General features: G+C 41.4%; 1 protein-coding gene across 9 annotated transcripts in view; it reads left to right on the top strand.

Moving 5' to 3' along the window:
* ctnnd2b (catenin (cadherin-associated protein), delta 2b) overlaps positions 1-23,311 on the top strand; it is a 173,722-nt gene that overhangs the window by 98,219 nt on the left and 52,192 nt on the right. For 4 of the 9 annotated variants that reach the window (XM_076744169.1, XM_076744167.1, XM_076744173.1 and 1 more), the window contains 7 exons: positions 5,232-5,383; positions 5,787-5,954; positions 7,164-7,309; positions 8,204-8,451; positions 9,816-9,947; positions 12,724-12,967; positions 16,064-16,120. In XM_076744169.1, coding sequence (XP_076600284.1) covers positions 5,232-5,383; positions 5,787-5,954; positions 7,164-7,309; positions 8,204-8,451; positions 9,816-9,947; positions 12,724-12,967; positions 16,064-16,120 — 1,147 coding nt within the window. The remainder of the gene's footprint in view (positions 1-5,231; positions 5,384-5,786; positions 5,955-7,163; positions 7,310-8,203; positions 8,452-9,815; positions 9,948-12,723; positions 12,968-16,063; positions 16,121-23,311) is intronic. The other 5 variants (XM_076744175.1, XM_076744168.1, XM_076744172.1 and 2 more) reach the window with 3 other exon arrangements.

The following is a 23,311-nucleotide window of genomic DNA, read 5'->3' as shown; positions in this document are numbered from 1 at the left end:
CCAGCAACTGCAATGTTACCCATGATAGCATTGCCAAAAGCTTTCTCTTGTAAGTCCAACATCATCTCATATAGGGTTGTTTAAAATAAACAATAGTCTAATTTGACATTTTCCATATCATACTTAAAATACTAGTCCTACAATCCAACACAGTAACATTTCTCTCCATGTCCTCTACATGAATCCTGACTTTTGGCCTGAGCATTCCAGCATCGTTAGCCTCAGCATGACATCATACTGTATGTGTGGCCAAAAAGCGCAGGTTAAAAAACCTTTTTTTAGGATTCTCATTTTAAAATGAGTCAGCTGCAAACATTAAAAAGTCAACCAGAGACAGAGTTTTTCACCAACTCATGGACCTATTGTCAGCTTAATTAGCTAGCTCGCCAGCTAGCTACAGCTGATCAGACCTGCCAGTGCATGTTGTCATCTCAGCTGGGGAAATCTTTGCTGGCTGGAAATGTGAGTTTGCTTTTGTCTTCCTCTGTCTGAAATCAAGGCCCCATTGTTTCAGAAATTACAGAGAATTCTGAGTCTGCCAGCGAGTGGTCAATTGGTAGGCTGTTTGTTTCATTGTGGTTAAAAAAAAAAACAAACAAAAAAGAGCAGTTGGTTAAAAATTTCCATTTGGCACACAAGCATATGGACACACAGCCAAATGCATACAAGCATGAAAGGAAGCATTATACCCATATAACAAGATACGTGCACGTGCGCGTGGGCACACACACACACACACACACACACAAAAGGGGGTTTTCATCACTTGTGGGGACATTACATAGACTTACATTAATTTCCTGGAGACTTACCCTAACCCTAACCATATCCACTATTTGCCTATTCCTAACCCTATACCTAACCGAACCTTACCTAACCCGTAACCCTATCCTTAGTCTTTACCCTAAAATGTAATGATTTAAATTTTGGGGACCTGTATTTTGTCCCTACAAGTAAGGTGAGTCCCCACATGTGACTGTGTAAACAGATTTTTGTCCCCACAACGTGAGTAATACATGGGCACACACACAGCAGAATCCACTACTTTACTCAAGCAACTGAGCAGATTCGTGCCACACAGCAACAGAGTACACTGAGTGTCTTCATGCTTCATGCTGGTGATGCTCGCCAGTGTGCATGTTAATCTGTGTGTGTGTGTGACAGTGTCGTACGCAGCTATTTGTGGACTGTGCATGCAGCTGTGTGTGTGTGTGTGTGTGTGTGTGTGTAGCGGACTGCGCATGCCAAAGGGTATCTAAAAACAGACAACTCATGAAATATTAAAAGGTGTCAATAGAGAATGCTGGTCATGATGTGGAAGAAAAACCTCAACTTTGTGTGTGTGTGTGTGTGTGTGTGTGTGTGTGTGGGCGCTTGGCAGAAGAAGAAATTAGTGATCCAGAACAGGTCTATCAGGGTCTGACCATCCACGACTACATGCGTGCAGGTATATGCAGATGTGGTGTGTGTTTATGCATGTGATCAGGGAGTGAGTGGTGTGTGTGTGTGTGTGTGTGTGTGTGTGTGTGTGTGTGTGTGTGTGTGTGTGCATGCTCTGGCAACTCTGAAAAGATATTGAAATGCACAGGCAGAGACCTGCTTATGGCACCCCATTACTTTCCTTCTAATACACTAATACACTCCTACCTTTTCCTACATTTTTTATGAGGCCCTTCGCTTCCCTGAAGGCTCCACCGCCCATATGAAACGCACCTAAAGTGGCGCACAAAAACTGGAAAACATCCTCCGGCTTTGTACGCACACATCTGGGTTTGCGTGCATGTGTGCAAGAGTGTGTGAATCCATCTGAAACAGGCCTGGAGTACAAATTCTTCCATTGCATTATGTGTTTTTGTATGCTTATGCCTCTCTCTGTGTGTGTGTGTGGGTGTGTGTGTGCACTCGCCCAAGATGAGCCCATATTGGACACGGAGGCCTTGACCTAGTAAACTCACCCAGCACCCTTAGCTTAATATCACATTTTAAATAATTCACAATCATCAGCTCCACTGCCTACAGGAGCCATTCGCTGTACTTTTAAGTGACTCTTCACTTTGGTCCAGCTTTCTTTTCCAAAGCGCTGATCCAGAGTGACTCCGTTTGCCGTTAGCTGCTGACTTTATCCGTCCCGTGCAGTTGACGTTCACCGCCGGCACACTGTGATTTCTCATTCTCTCTTGTTGAATAATCACAAACAAACAACGCTTCTTCTTGTCTCATGCTGTACTTGGTTTGATTCTTAGACTGCTGGCCAAAAAAGTGACATCAGCAGAGATTAAAGGAATAACCACTGTGGGTGGAGGACAGCTCAACGACTCCTTTGAGAGTGCAAATACTGAGCGCAAGGAATTTATGGGTCTAGGTCGACTTAGAGCTGATTTAAAGCATTGAAGTTATTTTTATTTTATGTTTGCTAGTACACTGTATGCACTGCAGTAAAATGCTAGTAGCGGACTTCATTTTTTAAGTAACATTAAAGTTGTTGATGAGGCACATCATTGCTACCATTACCAAAATTCATCCATTAAGGGTACATCAAACCTTTATAGGATTTTAATAGGACCAATAGGAGAGTTTTGGCTCTGGCACACAGACAGCTTCCGCCCTCCTTTCCTCCTCCTCCAATGATTCATTTACGGTCACTTCAAACTTTATGGGCCTTCCAGGCAAATACAGTTTACACTCTACAAAACATTCTATAAACGCTGCTGTCATTGTGTTTCATGCATGTGTGCTGCCATTTACATGTAGCCTGCCTGTGCTCTGTGTCACAGTCTGTTCATGTTTGCATGCTTAGGCCAGAAATCAAATGATCCATGCGCAAATCACAAGACTGCAAATGCCCCAGAAACATGCAGGAGGCTGCGTGTAAAATCAGCGAAGAAGCGCTTTGTCACGTCGTGCATTGGCAGTATGTGTGTGGATAGCCAGCCACTACCGTGAATCTACTGTTTCACAGTGTCATCCATAAATGATTGTGCAGTCTTGTTACCACAAAGTGAGATGTTAACATTTTCAGCCTTTCAGAACAAGAGAGCACCCAGAGAAAATCAATTACATGCGCGTTCACAAGTTGACTCCAAGGCGTCCAGGACATTTAGAAAAGAGTTCATTTCATGTTGCTGATTCAAAAACTGAAGTTACCATCGACCAAGTGACTGATTTGGTGGCTGACCAGCTGTTAGCTCAATGGTAGCTCACTGTAAGACTGGCCAGCTGGAGTCTGGCCGACTGATCCTTGGTAGACTTTGGATGAAAGCCTGAATGTGGAAGTGGAAGAGTAAGAGTTGTGGCGATAAAATCAGCTCCACTGGAAGGTGTTACACAGCAGTGTTTGAGCGATTCTCACTTTTGAATTTTTACTACATTAGACGGATGACATTCCAAAATGTAGAAGAAGTGTAATGAGCCAGGGACTAAGCTCAGCCATTGATAATGTTTTACAAAATGAGAAAATCATGATAAATGTATCTCTCTCTGAGGGAGTGGTTGGTTGTTGGAGGCTTTTTAACTCAAAGTGAGATGAGCCCCTGCTTTATATCTCTATGAAGTTTAAAGGTATGTTGAAGGGCGGGGTTAGCATACTGTAACATTACGGTATGTCTAGTACTGGCATTAGAAAAAATTTTGCCTTTTAAGATGGTGACTGTGTAACTGAATAGTTATAACCTTGACAAATTATAGCCCCTGTCGTCCACGACTTGTAGGATGTACAAAGATTGTTGGGAAAAGAGGTCTTAGAGACCAACTCCTGTGGCTGAACGGACAGCACCAACAGCATCATAACTCTTCTGCTTTGCCATATTTACATTTGTGCGCAAAAGAGTGTTCAGTGCTCCTGCAGGTAAACATGTCACAGAAGATGTGGAACCCAGTGAAAGAAGGCAAAATCACTTTGTGTCAAGATGTCACTAGATGTCTCAAATGCTGTGTTCCCTCAAAGATGCACTACTTGTGTACCTACTACTTTACATGTATAACACTCCATGTCTGTCAGTTTGACTCATTTGTCAGGCTACTATCTGGTGGCACAACAACATTTGTTCACACCTCCTCGTGAAATAGGTGCTAGTGGAAGCCTACTTGCATTCTGGGTCTCTAACTAGACACTAGGTTAACATGGTAAATTGAGAGTTGCCCCCAGTGACTTAGGGTTTAAGATGCCAACCATATGCTGCAATGTTCCCAGTCAGAATCCGACCAGGGACCAGCACTACGAGTCGTTACCCTTCTCTCTCCCCTCATTTCCTACCATTAGCTCCTGTCTCACCACTGACATGTAAGCCACGACTCCTTCCCTTTGTGGGAGTGGTTATGAGCCAAAGGGGTTTGTACTACACTTTGTGCTTTTTGTGATAGGCCCATTGAACTCTATTTGATTCCCTACAATTGAACTCCAGGCTCTTTCAATTCACTATTTTTTACTTGTCTTATTTGTAACTTATGCTGATTGCGGTGAAGCCAAAGACAATTTTCCACATCGTGCACAATAAAGTCTCTAACCTAATTATACCGAGAAAGAGGAGAATGAAGCGGAGAAAGAGAAAGACAGGCAGGAGAGTGACAAAGGAAGTGACAGAGGCAGAGAGAGTGAGAGAGGAAGAGTGTGTTTTAAATGGAGGTCAAGAACAGTGAGATTTAAGGGTCACAGAGCATGAGAAGAAGAGAGTGGAGAGTGGCTGGAATAACATAGTGAATAAAAAGCAAATGGGTGTCTCTTGGAAAAGAGCACAATAAATTCTATTTTATTCCATTTCAGCTTCTCTTCCCTCTTCTTCTCTCGTCTTCTCTTCATTTCAAGGTCTGTTGCAAACTGAAACAGTTGTATTTTTATAGTCACATTCATTCTTTTCCCATAGAAAAGAAATACGTTGTATAACGTGGGACACAAACTGGGTTACAAAACGCCTTCAAGGCCATGAACAGAATAAATCTTTACACAAAGATGGACTGTTACAGAAGTGAAAGTCATCTGAAAACAGTTACATAAAGGCGGCATGATAGAAGTGAAACCAAGTCTTGAGGTGGCTTTTGGAAAAAGTCTGTTTCAAACCATGAAATAACCTCTCTTTACATCTCACCAAACCCAAATCTCTTGTCTCACAGAAAAGGCAGAATTGCTTGAATTTCCAAAAAAGGAGCAACACTTGTGTCCAGCCAACAAGTATTTCTTCACTGCACAGGCTCCGTGATCACGTCTTTTCGTGTTTCTCATACTTTTTCTCCATCAGGACAAGGACTTCTGTCCCAAAGCGCTTTGCAGCTCAACAACCAGGATGCCTATGCAGCAGCTGGTTACCATAGTAACCAAGGGCTGGCACTTGGGGAATCAGTCACGGGCCGCGGCGGGCAGGTTGGAGGGGCTGTCCATGTCTACAATCAGGTACACACGTTTTTTTACTCTAACCAGGGGGCTTCTTTTGCCTCGTTTCATTTTTTTTTTTCTATTTTATCTTTCCCACCTTCCTCCTTCATGTCCACCTTTCGCTCTGCTTCTTTAGCCTTCCTCTCTCTCTTCACACTTTCTCCTCTTTTTCATGCCTCTATATCCCACTTGTTCTGTTCTGTGTTGTCCTCGTCTCCTCTCCTTTTGACCCCCATTTCTTTGCACTTTTACTTTCTCTACTCTCCTGTTTCTCCTCCTCCTCCTCCTCCTCTTTGTTCCCTCCCCTTCTCCCTCCATCTTCCTTATTTTCTATGCATCGTTGTCTTCCTCTCCTCACCTGCTGCCTGACCTCATCTCTTCCTCCTCTCTCTCATCCTTCTCCACACTCTGCCCTCTCCAGGTGACATCCAGCCGTGCAGCTGCCCAGTTAGCGGGAACAGACTCTCCCTCCCAGAGAGACTCATTTGCCCAGCAGGCCCATGGCAGCGCCTTCCACATGCCCACTGACGGAGGACCTGCTCCTTCTGGACCAACCATGTATTACTCCTGTGCCACTTTGCCTGCACAGGTAGAAATCCTTAAAAAGATTTCAGTTTTCTCCTTTCAGTGGTGCATCATTGATAGAATCCTCGTCACTGATACAACCTGGTGGAAGCAAAGAGTTTTATGGTTACTGTGGGCCTGTTTTATTGATTGTATCATTCCTGATACATCGAGGGGTAGCTTTACTGAAAATCTATCTTGCTTGCCTTATTCCCCTTCAGTAACTCTTTAATTCATTAAATTATGTACAATCCTGAGAACACTCTGCCTGGGGGGTCCACTATAGGGAAAAAGGAATCCAGCTTGTGTTGTAACTGACTAGTGTTGGCATGTTCTTGGCTTGCTAACATGTTTACCGCTAGTCTCACACATTAGTCTTGACCTGGTGAACTACTTCACTCCTAAAGTACTGTAGACATGACAGCACACGTGGTACCTCAGTGAGTACTGCTGTGGTAGCCAAACTGTGTCGAATCTTCATCTAACCTTAATTACCGCTGTTGTGGTTGCAATTAAAGAAATAGCTTATCTTGCATCTTACTTCCAATTAGTACAATGGGTTTATCAGATCTGCAGGTAGTTCCTCTTGTGGGGTTGGTCAGCAGTGCAGCCTCTGTGCAGCAAACCTGTATGAAATTCTGGCCTCTTATGCTATGATTTACTCTCTGAGTGCTTATTTTGCTGCACTGCACTGAATTCTGGGCTTGAGTTTAAGATTTTAAGAACACCGTGTTAATCACGTCTTTGAATTCATTTAAACAGATTTACCGGCTCTGTTCTGCTGTATCAGAAATTGGCAGCATCCTCGCTTCAGAATGTCTTGACCACGCTCATCTAAATTAATGGAGTGTTGAATTGTACCTTTAGCTCTGTAACTGCAAGACCTTGCAAGTATTTCTTCTACTCATTTTGTAGCGACTGGGGAAATACAGTGGGATCAGAATGAAAATGCGTTTTTGGAATTCTTAGGGAACTTCATTTGGCGGCCAATTGCTCGCAGTCGCATTTCAAGTTCATTTGGTTAGAAAAGTTCAGTCATCCCTTCATGTTTGGTCTGATAACTCTGAGCTCTTCATCAGGATGTTATCACAGATTAGAGTCTCTGCTCTCTGGTTTCCCAGCTCCAGGGGGAGTTGTTCATCTCTCTGAAAATAATGATATGAATAAGAAGAGTAGATGAATATTTAAAGTGAGTGACATTCCCTTTTAATGAAGTAAAACTCTTCCATTACAGCGTGTGAGCTCCCCTCTGCAGGCGGTGGGATCTCCTACCAAGCTGCAGCGCCTGGGTTCAGCCTCCTCTGACATGCCCAGCTACGCCACGCTACAGAGGGTGTCGTCACCCAAACAGTCACCCAGCCGACTCGCCAAGTCCTACAGGTACTTAAATCTGACCAGTTGCTTTAATAAGGGTTCATTCTTAGGAGTACATTACATCAGAATTTTACTGCTCCCAAAGCATAAAAGGATATATCTGCATGGAGTCGAAAGAGTGTGGATCAATACCAATGACTCAACAATTACGTCACCTGGTGCCGAGATTTCTGGCTTTGAAAAACACGTGTGGTGTGTTTCACAGCAAAAACTCCCTGCTTGTATTAGTCACGTTCGACTCCAGCGCTCACGCTTTGGTAGTTTTACATTGTGCTTTATCATGCATCAGCCTGCCTTGATATGCAAGAAAAGTGGTGGTGCAACCAGCATTGCAACACATTACTGCAAACTTTTACCTGAATCCAGTATGCAACACAAGTCTGGTGTCTGTGTAGATCTCTGTCCATGTACCACTTTTCGAATGCCTTGACTTTAGCTGAATGCAGTGGGATCACACATTTTTAAGTATTGATTTCAATGCGAATGATCTGCCCTAAGAAAATTAAAGGCACTACGCGTATGGTCTATGGATTGAATTTAGTGATATAACGATCAATAAATCTTTGAGAAATCTCCTGAAGCTGTTTTTTTTAACTGTACATTGAAAAAGACAGTTTTAAACCCTTAATAAAGTAGCAGATTGCTGGTGGGCCAGTCATTACAAGCCCATGCTGTGTAGCCAAATGTTGTTCAAACCCACAGAACTTTATTTTAAATTCTTGTGGAGATCCCAAAAATTTCCAAAGATACCAATCACAAGACATCTACAATACATTCAGTTGATTTAATGGTGCAGACATTAAAAAACATGAATTCTTGGCTTATGAATATTTCACTCACTGTAATATCATATAGTTTTAATAAAGACCAACCAAGCTGTTTCATTTCCTTCTGCTGCAGCACCTCATCGCCCATCAACATGGCTGCATCGGGTGCTGGTTCCTCTTCCCCCCTCCCCATGGCAGCCTCCCCAGGGGGAAACCACACCTCGTCGCCCATCCATCAGCTGAGCTCAGTGGTGGGCAGCTACGCCACCCTGTCGCCCACCAAGCGTATGCTGCATCACATCGGACCAGACAGCTACAAGATTTCCCACGAGCTATACGCCAACGCAACCCTGCAAAGGCCTGGTAGCCTGGCAGGTAGAGGTCAAGACAAATTTATTTTTACTTTTTCATGTGTGGATGTGTGAAATGTCATTGAGTCATATATTCAGTTTTGGGAATTGTCTACATAACATTTATTTGAAATATAGGTAGATGGTCTATCTTAGTCATTGGGTTTAAATTTCAACAGTTTGTGGGCAAATAATTAGTAGATTGGTTGTGTTTTACTTTTAGCTTATGGAAATTGACATGCACCTGCCATAGAATAACATTACATCAGTGCAGATGTTACTTGGTGACTAATCTTCTTACTTGTGTCATTTCTGGATAATTTTAAGCAGCACTTTTAACACCAATTTCTGTGTAATTTAAATTCCTGTTTAACATTTTTTTTAATACCATTTGACTAAGATTATGAATTATGGGTTTTCTTTAGGGCCTAATAGGTAATTTCAGAAGCAGCTCCATAATGTTAGTTTATGATAGTTAAGGTCACATGAACCAACTTCTCATTTATTTCTAATTGGTATTCATCAGCAGGAGCGCAAGGATTGGAACGAAAACACATATTACCAAATATTTAATTAAACTTGCTTGAGGTTTTATCTAAAATGTATTAGATTGCAAATTTACCCTTGAATTTTTTGAAGAATTCACAAATGGGATTCATTGTCTCTGCTGTCTCTTCTAAAAACATTTTTAAGTGCCAGAGTCTGGCTTTGCTTTGGGTGTTGTCAAGGGTGAATTTGTCATTTTGAAAGGTATCTTTTATTAAGTTGAATTAAAAAGTGCCCATGTTAAATGTGAAGTGATTGAGTGGTGATTGACCACATTTTTAATATGGTGCATATCACCATGCACAGCACTCCCAGACATCATTAAGTCACCTGTTTGTCCCATCACCAGACACTGAGTGAGCAGCTGTAGTTCTGAGATAATACCTGTGTGTTACTGTCATTAACAGATGAACTATTTTAACTATTCCACGTCTCTGCTCGTGATTAAATTACTTACTAATTTGCACCACTTATGTACAATATCATAATATCAATATCTGTATTATTACACATCTTGTGGCCCTGTCCAGGAAAGTGGCCCTCTGTGGCCCCCAGACAGGTTAATCTGGTTATGGTGTTAATGGCATGTGAAAGAAACACAGCGCAGCAGATGGAAATTGCTTAGAGGAGACAATATCAACTTACTTGGCCTAAGTTTGTAATTTGTTCTCCAGTAATGTAATTGTGATGTAATGTAATTTTTAGCAATTTCCTCTCACTTAGTGATCACTATGACATCCCTTAGGATTATAGTTATCCATCCACTCAACAATCCATTTGTCAATCCACCTATCTGTCCATCTGTCAGTATATCTAATCTCCATATTCCTTGTGTTGTGTTGTGTCCAGGCTCCAGAGGTTCCTACAGCAGCCAGCACAGTCACCTGGGCTCTGAGCTACGACCTCTGCAGTCTCCTGAACACCACATCGACCCCATCTATGAAGACAGAGTCTACACCAAACCCAACCTTCGAGGACAAGGTAAGATGAGATGGGGATATGGCAGCAGAGTAAAATAAAGACATGAGATGGAGGGTTATTTATTTAAGTTGTAAAGGTGGATCTACAAATATTAAGTCAACAGAACTATATCCCAGAGGGCAAGGGGAGGAGAGGATAGGTTTTGGGCAGAGAGTCTGAGTAGAAAGCAAACATTTGATGAACATCAGACTAGAGTTAATAAAGGTTTGGGAGTCAGCACATGGTAAGCAGACAGTTTTAGGAACAAAAATGAGAAAGAGCTGGAGAAAGGTGTATCATTTTCTAATAAATCACCATCTGTAAAGGTGTTACTAATCTGATCTATACTGATCTATACGGTCAATAAATAATTGACCGTATAGATCAAATATAAGCAGCAAGACAGCTTGACCTTGGAAACTTGTAAAACCCTCTTTTGGGTCATGGAGTTTTTTAGAAATGTGCATTTACCAGGCAAGCAAAGTCTAATGAAAGATGCTACTGATTTGCATTATGGGAAATGTTGGATCCAGTGCTGTGGAGAGCTATTGCAGCCTGTGATGTTTTTCAATTTTTTTATTTAATCTTGCAAGCTTCCTAAATGCATGAAATTTCTGGAGTTTCCCTTCAGAAGACAAAGCAACTGTCAAGCTAGGGTACAATAAACATCACCAGAGAAAATTTTGTATTGTGGTCCAGATAACCCAACATGTGATGTCCACATATGTGGACGCCAGGTTAGCTATAACTTTAAAGATTCAGAGGGAGAAAGTAAAGAAAAGCACAATAGCCTGTAGTAACACCTGGAGTAGATCAGAGTGAGTCTGCAAACACAGAAAAGAGCCTCAAAGAGTCCAAAATTAGAAATAGCTGTAGCGTCCTGTAAACCACCCACTGAACCATCTAAATTTAAAAATCAGTGAGTCAAGAGGACATCACATGACACACTGAATAAAGCAATGGATCAAACAAATACTATGCAGCGTACCGAAAGGTAGAACAGAAAAAGACCCAACCTGGTCTAACTTAGGAGATGTGCATGTTTAATGGTGCTGTGTTGCAGTAAAGGCTGCTGTACATAAGAGATTTCCTCGTCCCATCTGATCATGTAGCACTATTTACCAGATCAGGTAGGCAAATCCAATTGGGGTCTCAATGGCAATTTGTCTCTCAGTCACAGTCTGTTAACTAATTAGTTTCAAGGCTGAAAATTAATCTCAATTAATCCCATGGGCGTTAGCTTGGGTGCTTTGAAATCAAAGCAAATCAACCGTGTCCTAAAATGTTGTTGACGCTGTGCCGGCAGTTTGGTCGCCTGAACGATGAATGTTGCCTTACAGAGAAATGCAGAGATAGAAATGTGAAGGAAAATCTGCTTTTTCCACAAGGTTTTGTTCCACAAAAGAGAAATTCACCCTAATAATTACAAGATTTGAGGTGATGTTAGCTGTGCTGGCTCCCTGTACACACTGAGAGGTCACTTCAATGGATCAAAATAAGTCAGTCATCATCTCCATCTGAAAGTCACCAGATCTGCTTTTCATTTTTTCTGTGCAACACCCAGTGGCTCTTAAAGCCTGCCTGTATTTCAAGGTCAGCTCAAATAGTTTCGAGATAACGAACAGAGTAGGAAACAAGCAGGCAACACTTCACACCCGGCTTCCCATCACAGGTGAATTTCCTCAGGCCTTGTCAAGATCCCTGCAGTTATGCAGTTACACACACACACTGACCCAGCTCACCTCCCTCAGAGCGAGCCAGTGTAACCGTGCTGACCATCATGTCCACATGGTTTCCAACAAGAAGACAATTCCCCTCTCTGTTTGACACCGACAAAGGGGGTTCACTGGGCTGTGGTGAAGGTCTTATGGCGTCCTGAAGTCTTTACAGCAAGACTTGATTACCAAGTGAGCAACTGCTCTGGGGCTCCAAACCCTCACTGTGTTGCAATGAGCTTGCAGTAATTTGATTAGCTGTAAATATGTTTGGTAGGTGGCACCACTAAAGCACTATATAAACAAAAGATAGAGCAGCTTTAATGGAGTAATTCAACACCATGCTAAGATCACTTTGTGTTCTTGTTGAGAGTTACACGAGAGGACTGATATGAATGACATACACTGTGAAAATGTATAGAAATTTAGTCGAATCAACTAATCTTTTGTCATTAACTTCATAACTTCAAATACATGTTTTATTAATCTCAAATTAATTCTACTTAGAATGGGACACGGGGCCAGGGGCCACACGGCTCCGAGCACATTAATCTGATAACTCCAGTAATCCGTCCGTGCTTCTTAATTGTCACCTTGAAAATGACTTTACAGGTGCCTGAAAGTTTATTCTTCTATTATTTTCTCTTTTTTTCTTATTTTTTGCATGCCTGTGTCATTTGACTGCATCTGTCTGTTTCTTGTGATTATATTTTTCAAATGAAAAATAATTTGGTGAGTTCACCTTTTCACATGAAGTTACCCACCCTGTTGAGTTGTTTGCCATATTAATTTAGTGTGTTTTATTACAAAACTTTTTCTTTTGCTTCTTCCCTTTCTTTTATTTCGTCCGTGCTGTTTTGTTCCATTGGTGCTGGTGTTGTTTTTTCTTGTGTGTGTGTGTGTGTGTGTGTGTGTGTGTGTGTGTGTGTGTGTGTGCATCCTTGTGTTGGAACTTGTGTTTGCGATTTCAACTTCGCCCACTTCCTGCCCCGCCTCGGCTACATCAAACCCAGTGGTGAATCAGTTGTACCAAGAGGTCCTCAACTATCTGCTCTGTCCATACGCTCCTCTTCCTGCTTTAGCCCCACCTTCCCCTGGTGTCGACCCAATCCCCTTGCAGCGAACGGGAAGCCAGAGTGCCACAGCCACCTTTCAAAGAGGCAGCTTCGCCACAGGAGGTGGGGCGGCTGACTACGCCAACCCATACCGCACTCTGCAGTTCTGCCCATCCACCGAGTCGCCTTACAGCAAGTCGGGCCCAGCCCTCCCCCCTGAGGCGGCCCTTGGCCGGTCTCCATCAGTGGACAGTATCCAGAAGGACCCAAGGTGAGGACAAAACAAGACCTTTTTATTTCCAATTAGCTCTGGCTTGTTGATGAAGCCCTTGTTCTGCTCCCTTTCCACTTTCACCGAACTTACTGAGGGCCAGATTCACCAAATTAAACAGAATTATTCAAGAAAGTATAAACAATACCAATAACCTGAAGATATTAAGCTTTAACAGAGGCAATCATTTAATTGCAATCCACAAAAGAGTGTAACACAGTAACACCAAACAGTTTGTAGCACCTCAACAGATAATGACTGTCAGGATTTGATGGTCCAGTGCAGTAAAAGGCTGGCTGAATCTGGGCTTTAGTATGAGGCACACATCACGCCACATCTTTCACTGTCCTCTCTAGTTTGCCTGGTGTTGGGACTTGTCCAAACTGCCTGCGCACGCCTCTAGGTTCAGTTTAAAAGTTTGCTGTCGCAGTTAGGAGGGCCTCTCTGTCAGTGGCAATCAGTTACATTCTGTGCAGCAGGTAGACACAGTTCATCTGGAGAATGCATGAAGTCTGCTTTTAGACCAAGAGAGCTCTGTGTACAAGCGTGGATGTGTGAGAATGAGGGAGAGAGAGAGTGACAGTGACAGACAAGGAAAGAGTAAGAGAGAGAGAGACATGCAGAGGCAGCATAATAGCTGCTGTTACCATTCTTTTGTCCTAGTTACAATCAAGTTTGAAATACTATTCCAATTGTGTCTTGAGTTTTTCTTTCTTAGCCTCTGCCTTTGGCTAATGATTGCACAGCCATACTGTCACAGATACTAGAAGCAGCCTAATTAAAGCTGAAGTGCCTCTCTTTGTGACATTTCAGCTCAGGTGTGAGCAGCGGATATATACTTCTGCTCAAATGTAATATTTTTAATGAGGAAGTCACGTTGCGCTGGCCTGCTTATTGTATGGTAACACTTGGAAACACGAGAGTACTGTATCTTTCTGAGTCGTTAGGATGGGTGACTCCTGCTGTTGTTGTTGCCATTGCTCTTTCCTCCACCCATTGTCCAAGTGTTTATTTCTCTTTGCACATTGCACCCACATTGTGTTCACTCTTTTGCTGCGGCATCATCGTTGTGTAGCTTCCAGCATCCACACATCTGCACTGCTACATGTAAAGGACTGACTTGTGATGCATGGCATTTTGCTTTACTGTCACGACATGCACAGTCCATGTCAGCGCTTGCACTGTCTGAAAGAGACAGTGCTATATGAATAGCTTGTTGTCCACATTGCGTTAAAGGGAGGGTCCCCGAAGATTAGAACTGTAAAGGAACATTCTGCAGCGGTCAAGCTCGCTGCATTGCTGCTGTTGCTGCAGCTCAAAGACGAATTATTTGCAAAAGCATTTTATTATATATTATCTAATATTTGTGCCAACAAATCCCACAAAGAGACCAAAACCAACAATATATTAGTCCATCTCTGAACACTTTGCGGCTTCCTAATCATGTCTGTGGCACTCAGTTCCAAACCAACTGGTCCTTGCTAAGGAAAACGTTTGTGTGTATATATGGTTTAATTAGTAAAAGAGAGGCTCAGTACGAGCTTCAAGCAGCTGGGCACTGTGATTTTCAGAAGAGGTTACTCAAACGCAAGGAAAGTGTGCTTTTGTTTGGGGACTATTGTCAGCTGCGTATTAATCTTGGTGGTCTAATGCATATTTACCACAACGGTGTATGTGGCAGTGAAGTAAGCGGCAGTGCCCATGTTGATTGTAATGAAAGAACATGTCGCCCAGTGTGACAGTGTGGCTCATTGATTTGTTTTTTCTGGGGAACCATAAAGCTCAGTGGCACAAATGAATAAGATATATCAGGTGTTTTCTAGAGAGGAAATATGCAGGAAATAGGATTTTAAACAGGATCAAGTCATTGTTGGATTTGATCTCTTCGTGGGATTTGTTGACTACAAGAAAATATATCATTATCACAACCTTATTTTTTAACAAACACACCCAGGCTTTCAGATATTGGCCAAATGGTCAACTTAGCTGTTAATGCTAAAACCACAATTGACATTACATTATTCCTACATACCTTACTCAGGCTTAATCAAATAATCAAATCAGTGAATGTGTGAGATACAGAAAACTAGCTTCATATTAAGAAAGCTGAACTTTGAACCTTTTAAAAGAAATGATCACATTAGTACACATTAGTATAAAAAGAAAATACGACAACAACTTCAGGTGAGCAACCATTTATTCATCATTTGCCACCACTTTATTTATGCAGGAAAGAGAAGTTAAAAATATACTAGCTAAGCTAAAAGCTAAAAATATACAATATATGTACATATTTTGTATCTTGTTTAAAATTAACCTACACATAACAGGCTTAGCAGCTTAGCTTGTCATTTACTCACCATTTAGCTTCTCCAGTACAAGTCCTGCTTCTCTGAGATAAGTCACACACACACACACACACACACACACACACACATGCACACACGCACACACACACACGCACACACGCGCACACAAACTAAAATACATTACACAAGGATTTCGTCATCTATGTTAGAATTCAACAGCTAAGTTGACTAATAGGCCAATCTCATAAAAACTTCAAACAGGGTGACACAGATGAGAGAATAAATAAAATAATCTGAGTTAAATAAGGATGTTAAAGTGCACAGGACAGGACCTCGTAAACTCTCAGGTAAAACCCGGTCATTTCAGACCTACAGTAATTCTGATTTTCGGCTCTCTGTCTTAAAGCACCCTGATAATTGGCTCTGCAATTTAGACGTGGATGCTTCAAAAATCCTCCACTATGCAATATCCATGACCTAAACATCCAGTTTGGTGCATGAATATGCATAGAACATGGTGGTACCCAGTTTGTTTTACCCCAAGACCCTCTCTTTACTCAGCATATCCACCATCTCCCCACCTGCTCTAAATGCATGTCCTTCACCCCGCCCACCTTCCTCACCATTGCCTGACAACCAAATGTTGAGAGAGAAAGACGAGTCTAGTGGCTACATATTGATTTCTATTTACTAATCATCACTATTATGACGGTTATTGAATAATTTGTTGCCCAACAGCCAACAAATACCTCTCTCTTGTTTCTCTCTGCCTGTCCCCCCTTGATAGGTACGACCCCGAATTCCTTGTGTGGAATCAAAATCAAGCCGAGCAAAGAATGACAAAGTAATCCAACTATTTATTTATACATATATTCATTCTGTCTATCTATCTTACCTTTGTCTCATTCACTGAATCTTTCCATGTTCTCTATATGACACTGATATCAGATGCAGATGTTAATGTTAATGGCAGCATGACATTTCACATTTCTACTGTCACCCATTTAGTGCTTTATTAAACAGGGACCATTTTTGTTTTAGCATTAGATCGATTCTAAATTGGAGGTGAGGTCAGAGCACTGGCTTTCAAAAGCAGCTTGCATTTAATTATGGCACTAAGAACAAAGCTTTAATCTTATAAAATCAAATTATTTTTATCATAGACGACAAATTTAAGTAACAAACTACCAAATACCGATTGCTTATTTGCCATTTGTAGCAATATGGCTCACCAAAGCCTCTGTTTTATAGTGTAAAAATTGCTCATTCTCTCCTTTGGCTTTCCATCTATCCACTTATCCCTCCATCCATTTATCTATCTGTTGATTTCTTGGCCATTCATTTGTCTCCATCGTCTGTCTGTCCTGGTGATTTCTGAACATGCTTTGTTGCGGTTCACACATGTGGCTTGCCTGGTGTTAATTTTGGCATCCGATTTTGATTTTGATGTAGTGGTATTGATCTTCTCATCTCAGTTAGAAAGCCAATAAGCGAATTTGCCAAACCGTCAAACATTTTTTAAGCAAACATCTACAAGAAGATCAAAAGGGAGACAGGCGGCCTTAATCTTGCACTCATTCCTACTGATAGCTGATAAGCACTGCCAACTAAAAGTAACTTTAACAAGAAACCCACAGACTAGTGGTCTTGATAATGGTATGTCAATGGGAGCTTACCTTCTTGTAAATGTAGGGGTGTTGACCGACATGTTTTTGTAACGTGTTCCAGTTGTTTTGTGACTGCCTCTTGTCTTATTTTAGTGGGAGTGTGGATGCGTTCAGTCCATAAATTGCTATTATTTTCCATCCAACGCCTTGTTACATCAGCTAACATCACTGGAAAGATGCATAACATTAGCTAACATTACTGGCTCGATTCACAACAAAAGCTAACAGTGCTGACAGAGAGGTAACATAAGCTGTTAGCTGGTATTGTTACTTTTATTTAGGTGTGAGTTTATCCTCTATTACTGATTTATAGCGTGTGTGCTTTCATATTTTTCTTGTGGTTCTATGGTCATAATTACTCACATCCTAATGTTATGACATTCACATAAACATGCACGACAAGTGAATATCAATGAAAGCCAACAAGAAGTTTGGTCAGTGGTGCAAATTGAACAAGGAAACCAACTGCTGGATATACAATATATCCAGGAAGAGGGTAGATAAGTTGTTCCTTGAATGGACAGTCTTCAAAGAAACTCATTCGACCTCCTACAGGGAGAGAACGATGGCGGAAAAAAGGCAAGGAAAGAGACACAAGTGTTCAAAATAGCCATTACATTCTTCCACTGCAATAATAGCAAGAAAAGGAGATGTGGACACCTCAACACACTTCACTGGAGAATCCCAGACTGAACTGTTTATCCATATAACGATAGCAAAAACATTCAAAGTCAATGCCACAAATAACAGTAAGAGATGAGATGAGAACATTCCGCTGCCAGAAGCAGACCATGTCATACGTAAGCCTAAGAGGAGGGCAGGTCTTGAGTCAAGTCGAGCCTGGCACTGCTGGAGAGAGCTGGGCAAGGTAAAGACAGATGAAACAGTGTTAAGGTTAATGAACTGAAGGACATGAATGCACTTTGAAGTGTCAGTGTTCAGTCAGTGAACTTCAAGTGTAAAATCTCGTCTTAAATTTGTGCTCAAATGTATCAAGACTTAGATTTAGACTCAGACTAAGTCAAAGTAAGTGAATCATGTATTAATTAATTTGACAGACTGCCAATTTCAGAGGGCCACAAGTTATTGGACAAGTTCCTATAAACCTAAATAAAATGCTCGTATTTAGTACTTGGTTGCAGATCCTTTGAATCTGATGTGCAAATGATACGTTTCAAATCCAATGTGCTGACAGACTGAACCAAAAATGAGGAAAAATTGTGTCATTGTCCAAATACATGCCGACCTGTATAAATGCCAAATCAACCTTACACCTGTAGGCTAGCCCAACACCTAAGCTTCTCCTTCATCCAATCACAAGGCTTCAGACATTGTGGATAATCATAGAGGTGTTAATTTCATCATAGCATCGAGGTCATAGTTGGTGGTTGTGTTGTACTGAGCTGCATTCTATTCAAAGGTGTTTCTAATATTCTGCCTCTTGATGCATGTAAATAGGGAGGATAAAAGATGAGAAACATCTCAATATAATGTAGTTCAGTACACCATCTTTAACAGTGACCTCGGTAATAAACATAGAATTGAATTTATACTTTTCCAATAAACTTCATAAAAGTAGAATTCATGGCAGAGCTGTTATACACTTCTTTGTCTACTCAACTAGACAGAGAAAAAAGTGTTATCTTGAGATTATGTGAAGTTAAATGTCATCCAAAAATGCTTCAGTGATTTTGATCCAACAAGAACTCAACAAAATCTTTATGTACCTACATAACTGTTTCATTGTTGTTTCCATAAGTCTACAATTCCAGCTCCACAGTAGAATTGTCCCATTTAGTGAGAGATATTCTAGTTTCAAGTGTATATATTTCACACAAGAGTCTGATGGATTAAAGTTCAAGTGTCCCCTAAGCAGCAGTTTACATGTGCTTCTTTCAGAGAAAGGTGGAATCACCAGCATGAGATCTTTCTCTCAATTCTTTAAATTCTCAGAAGTCTAAAAGCCTAAAAAGGGTAAATAAAATGGAATATTTCAGTGGTATTAGTCACATGGAGCCATACATCAAAAAAACTGTTAAAATTCTGACTTAAGTTTTGTGCCTATGCACAAGCAGCTGGCCCAAGAAACTATTTTGAATGCAAGTACATTGAGTTAAAACTAATACAGTCTAACAGTCCTGAGGATGCAGAGAGCTTTTTCTGACAAACATACCCCTTGTTGCTCTTCGGATCCTTTGTAACTGGCTAACGAGGTCATCAGAGTCAGTCTCCCATGGTTTCACATGTCAGCTCTTCAGCGGGAAAATATATGAAGTAATTAGCTATCTGCAGTTCTACTTTCTTTTTACTGTAATCATCACATTTATGCTGCAGATCTGACCACCCGTCACTGATGCATTGTCTAGCAAACGATGTGTGTAATGACACACATGAAAATGATGAAATTAACCAAGGAACAACCTTGCTAGATACAAGCTAGCCATGTTATCTAGTTGAGTGCCATTCGTTGTAATCATGACACAGTCTCAGCTAATTGTTGCTAATTTTTAACAACAGCTCTAACAGCCAAATATACAGTTTGTGTGTCAACAGTTGCCAACAACAGCAGTTCATCTGAGGTAGATACAGGCCCGACACCTGGTTATGGTAGATAGTGAAGTGTTGCTCATGTTTGGTGACTGCCATTGAATGGTGTTCACTGCAGATATTCAGTGTTTGGAGCTATTGGTTTTCCTACACGCTTTATTTCTGTATTCTCCAGTTCTAACAGAAGTTGTCGTGGAAAAAAGTCTTCAGTTGGGCTAGTCCATCTTCAGACCTCTCCACAACATATAACCTACAATATTTCTTAATATAACTTATCGTTTTTATTATTTTTTTCTTCAGTCACTTGTTTTATCAAATCTGATGAGAATGAAGAAAGACCAAGAGTCAAGCAGGGTCTGGTGCAATTCTGTCGATTTGACTGTATAAGCATGCAAGCACAGCAAAACCAAAGCTGGTCCATGAACGCAGACACTGACGTACAGATTCTCCTGTCTTATACACCTTTGCTTAGCAACCCTGAAGTGCGTTTCATCTCTGTGTCTCCAATAACCTTATTTTTATTTTTACCATACTTGGGGATTCCACCATTATATTTTGCTTGGGCTCTATGGTTGGCCCCTTGCCAAGTACCTCCCTTTGGCCACCTGGTCATTAGTGCTGAGCTCTGTAACTATTGGCGTCCTGGCCCAACTTAGTTCTAAAAAAAAAAAAATTGGGAGAATATGAGTATCACAGAGGCATATCTCAGCTGGCCGGTACTTTCCCGAGCGGGGGAATGTACTTTCCTGAGGCCTCTCTGTTTAGGACCTGTACTTATTCTGATCTGAGCATTAATGTCAAAAATCAAAAATACACCACAAAGTCTAAGGGAGTGTCACAACTCTCTTATTCAGCAGTACTGAAATAAGCTAACAATACTGGCAGAGACATAACAATAGATGTATGTTTGAAGACCGCTGGCTTTAGGTTAATTTAATTAACTTTAGCCTGGCTCGTAGCCGGAACTTTTCACAGTCTGGACCAGCTCTGCTGTGAAGATTACTGGAAGGAGCTGGAGCAATGTTAATGTTGCATTAACAGGGACTTTATGTTTCTCTTCTGCAGTAGCCAACACAATACATGGCCTTTCTGTAACTATTATGCTGCAACCTGAGCTTATCTAGATACAGACCTTAATGGCTGACTAAAGTAACTTGATAAGCTCTAATAGCACTTCTCTGTAGCTGCATCAATGTGCTGTTTCCTCTCTCACACACCAGGAGAGACTCACCTGCCTCAAGAAACCCGCTAGACTACATCACACAGGTTATCCACAAGGTCACCCTCCTTAAAGAGGAGGCTCGGCTGGTAACATATAGGTGCAGGTTAGTTTCAGCAATGAGGAAATTAATGTTCAACTTGTCTCATCCACCACAAAGTGACCTACACTGACACTCTAATGTTTTTGATCTAATGGAGCGGTGGGTATAGACTTAGTGCTGAGAAAGAGAAATGCATAATGATAAATAAAATAAACTAAATCATTTCTTGTATGCTGTCTGCATCAGCGCAGTGAATGTGTGAGGTCATTTCCACCATTTGCAGATGGCTCTCTAATGATACCTTATCCCATCAAAGCCTCAAACAAACATCATTTAGCTGATTTGTCACACACCGGCACAATCTGGCAAATGAAGGCACGTTGCTGTGGAGACAACCTCTTATGTACTCCAACGCGTTTCCTCCTTCAGGCTGCCAGTAATTTATGGAAAGTTTCCCGCTAACACAAAGAAAGATTTGTGCTAGACAGGATTTGACCCGATCATAAAAGTGCCTCATTTTATTTCATGCTCATACGCACAGTGAGAATCTCTGATCCATATTCAGTCACGGGGTTGAGATGGACTCTGTGGGGTGTGTGTTTGTGTGTGTGTGTGTGTGTGTGTGTGTGTGTGTGTGTGTGTGTGTGTGTGTGTGTGTGTGTGTGTGCGTCTCAGCTCTGCCTGACATCTCCTGACCTTTTCGTTCATCTCCTCCAGCCTCAGTGGGCCAGTCAGTCAGCCGTCACACGCTCAAAGACACACACACATGCACACATTGTCTGTGTAATACAAATATATATACACACACAGACACACACACACATACAGACACACACACACACACACACTTTTCTTTTTCTTTGTTTAATTATCTATTGGCTTCAGTCTTCCTCCTTCAATTGTTCTTTTCTCGCTCTCACCTTTTTCAGTCATTGAGATCACAGTGGATTCACCTCCAGACACACTCTTCATTCAAAGTTTTACTGGTTTCAGATATGCTGATTGGGTCTGTAGCTCACTTATATTTATGCGTTTGAAAATGTTCCACTGAAATGTTTGTTCATCTCATACATTGCAGCGGTGACCTGTCTAACCCTCACTGCCAATCCTGGGTTAGCTTGCAGAACTTTTGTTTTGTTATTCAGTTACCTATAGGCAGTCTGTCCAATGAGAGTCTGCAGAAGAAATAAAACAGAAAGTTGCCCTGAAATGGCAATGTAAACATTGTGTTTTGACAACACATGTTAGAAAAACTTAAGTCGCCAGAGAGCAATGGTCAGATCACACAGCAGCCGCTACAGTGCTCTAAAACTGCTTTGAAATGAAGTCTGAACTGGAAACAAGACCACTTTTTTTTTTTTTTTTTTTTTTTTACTACAAATTGTGTCTTTATCCTCAAACTTTGGGTTTGGTTGATTTTTTATTTATGTATTTATTTTTTTTATGTCATGTTTTGTTTCAGTTTTTTATGGTGACCATAAACACACCTTTTACATGAGGCACTGCTTTTGCTTTATACAGTGTTGGATTGTCGTTTTTGGTCTAAATAGTTCAATTAGGCTATATGCTGCTGCATACAATGCCCACTATATCACAGCAGTCCATACACAAGCAATACATAAAATACCTGGGAAGTAATAGAGAGAGAGAGAGAGAGAGAGAGAGAGAGAGAGAGAGAGAGAGAGAGAGAGCTGTTAAAGAAAACAGAGAGAGCTCATGAACATCATTGCAAGGACAATTACATGGACTGTTGAGTTTAACCAGTGTTGTCCATCATTAATCAGTTACTGTGTTAATTACTGTATCCATCAAGTGAACATATTGTAGACAGATCTCTGGTGGTCTGTTGCTGCTGGCCTGAGATCAGTCTGTTCCATAATACTAACAAATGCATCAGTTTGTTTTGTGATGCTAACCAACACGACGCCGGGCTCCTTTCTATTGTGTGCTGCTCCGTTCTAGCTTTGCTATAAATACACTGTAATGTTTTGTTGTTAATCAGCCACCTGAAGTTATCAGATGTCCTGCTGAAGAGTGAATGCAGTGAGTCAGCACTCCCATCAGTTCCTTTTTAACTTCCTTTATTCCTGCTCCTTTCCTCTCCTTCTGCTGTCAGTTTGCTCTGCAGGTTTACCCTACCTGTCTGTCTGCATTTCTGTCTGTCTATCGGGGAATGAGTCATCATACACATCTCCATTCCCCCCCCCCGAGAGTCCTCCATGGTGGCACACATACACACACAACTATACCCGACACAAATAGCATAGTTCGGTCTCTGGTTTCAAATCGCTCTATTCCCCAAAAACCCTGACTCACAGGAAATCCTTTCAGCCCGATATAGCAGTGAGCATCATCTGCCTGCAGCCTTCACATTACAGCTCCTCACTCTGCTGTCTGAATACATAATTCATAGATAGCTTATTTACTTACCGGGCTTAATTGTTGGTTTGCCTGCATCTTGTATTGTGGTGTAAATGTTTTGGCTGAGGGTGACATGATTGCACACAGAAGCACACACACACACACACTCACACCTAGACGAGTGGTGACACGAGATAG

This window comes from Chaetodon auriga, chromosome 12, assembly GCF_051107435.1.
Source record: "Chaetodon auriga isolate fChaAug3 chromosome 12, fChaAug3.hap1, whole genome shotgun sequence".
Lineage (NCBI taxonomy): Eukaryota > Metazoa > Chordata > Actinopteri > Chaetodontiformes > Chaetodontidae > Chaetodon > Chaetodon auriga.
This window is presented reverse-complemented; position numbering and strand designations above follow the sequence as displayed.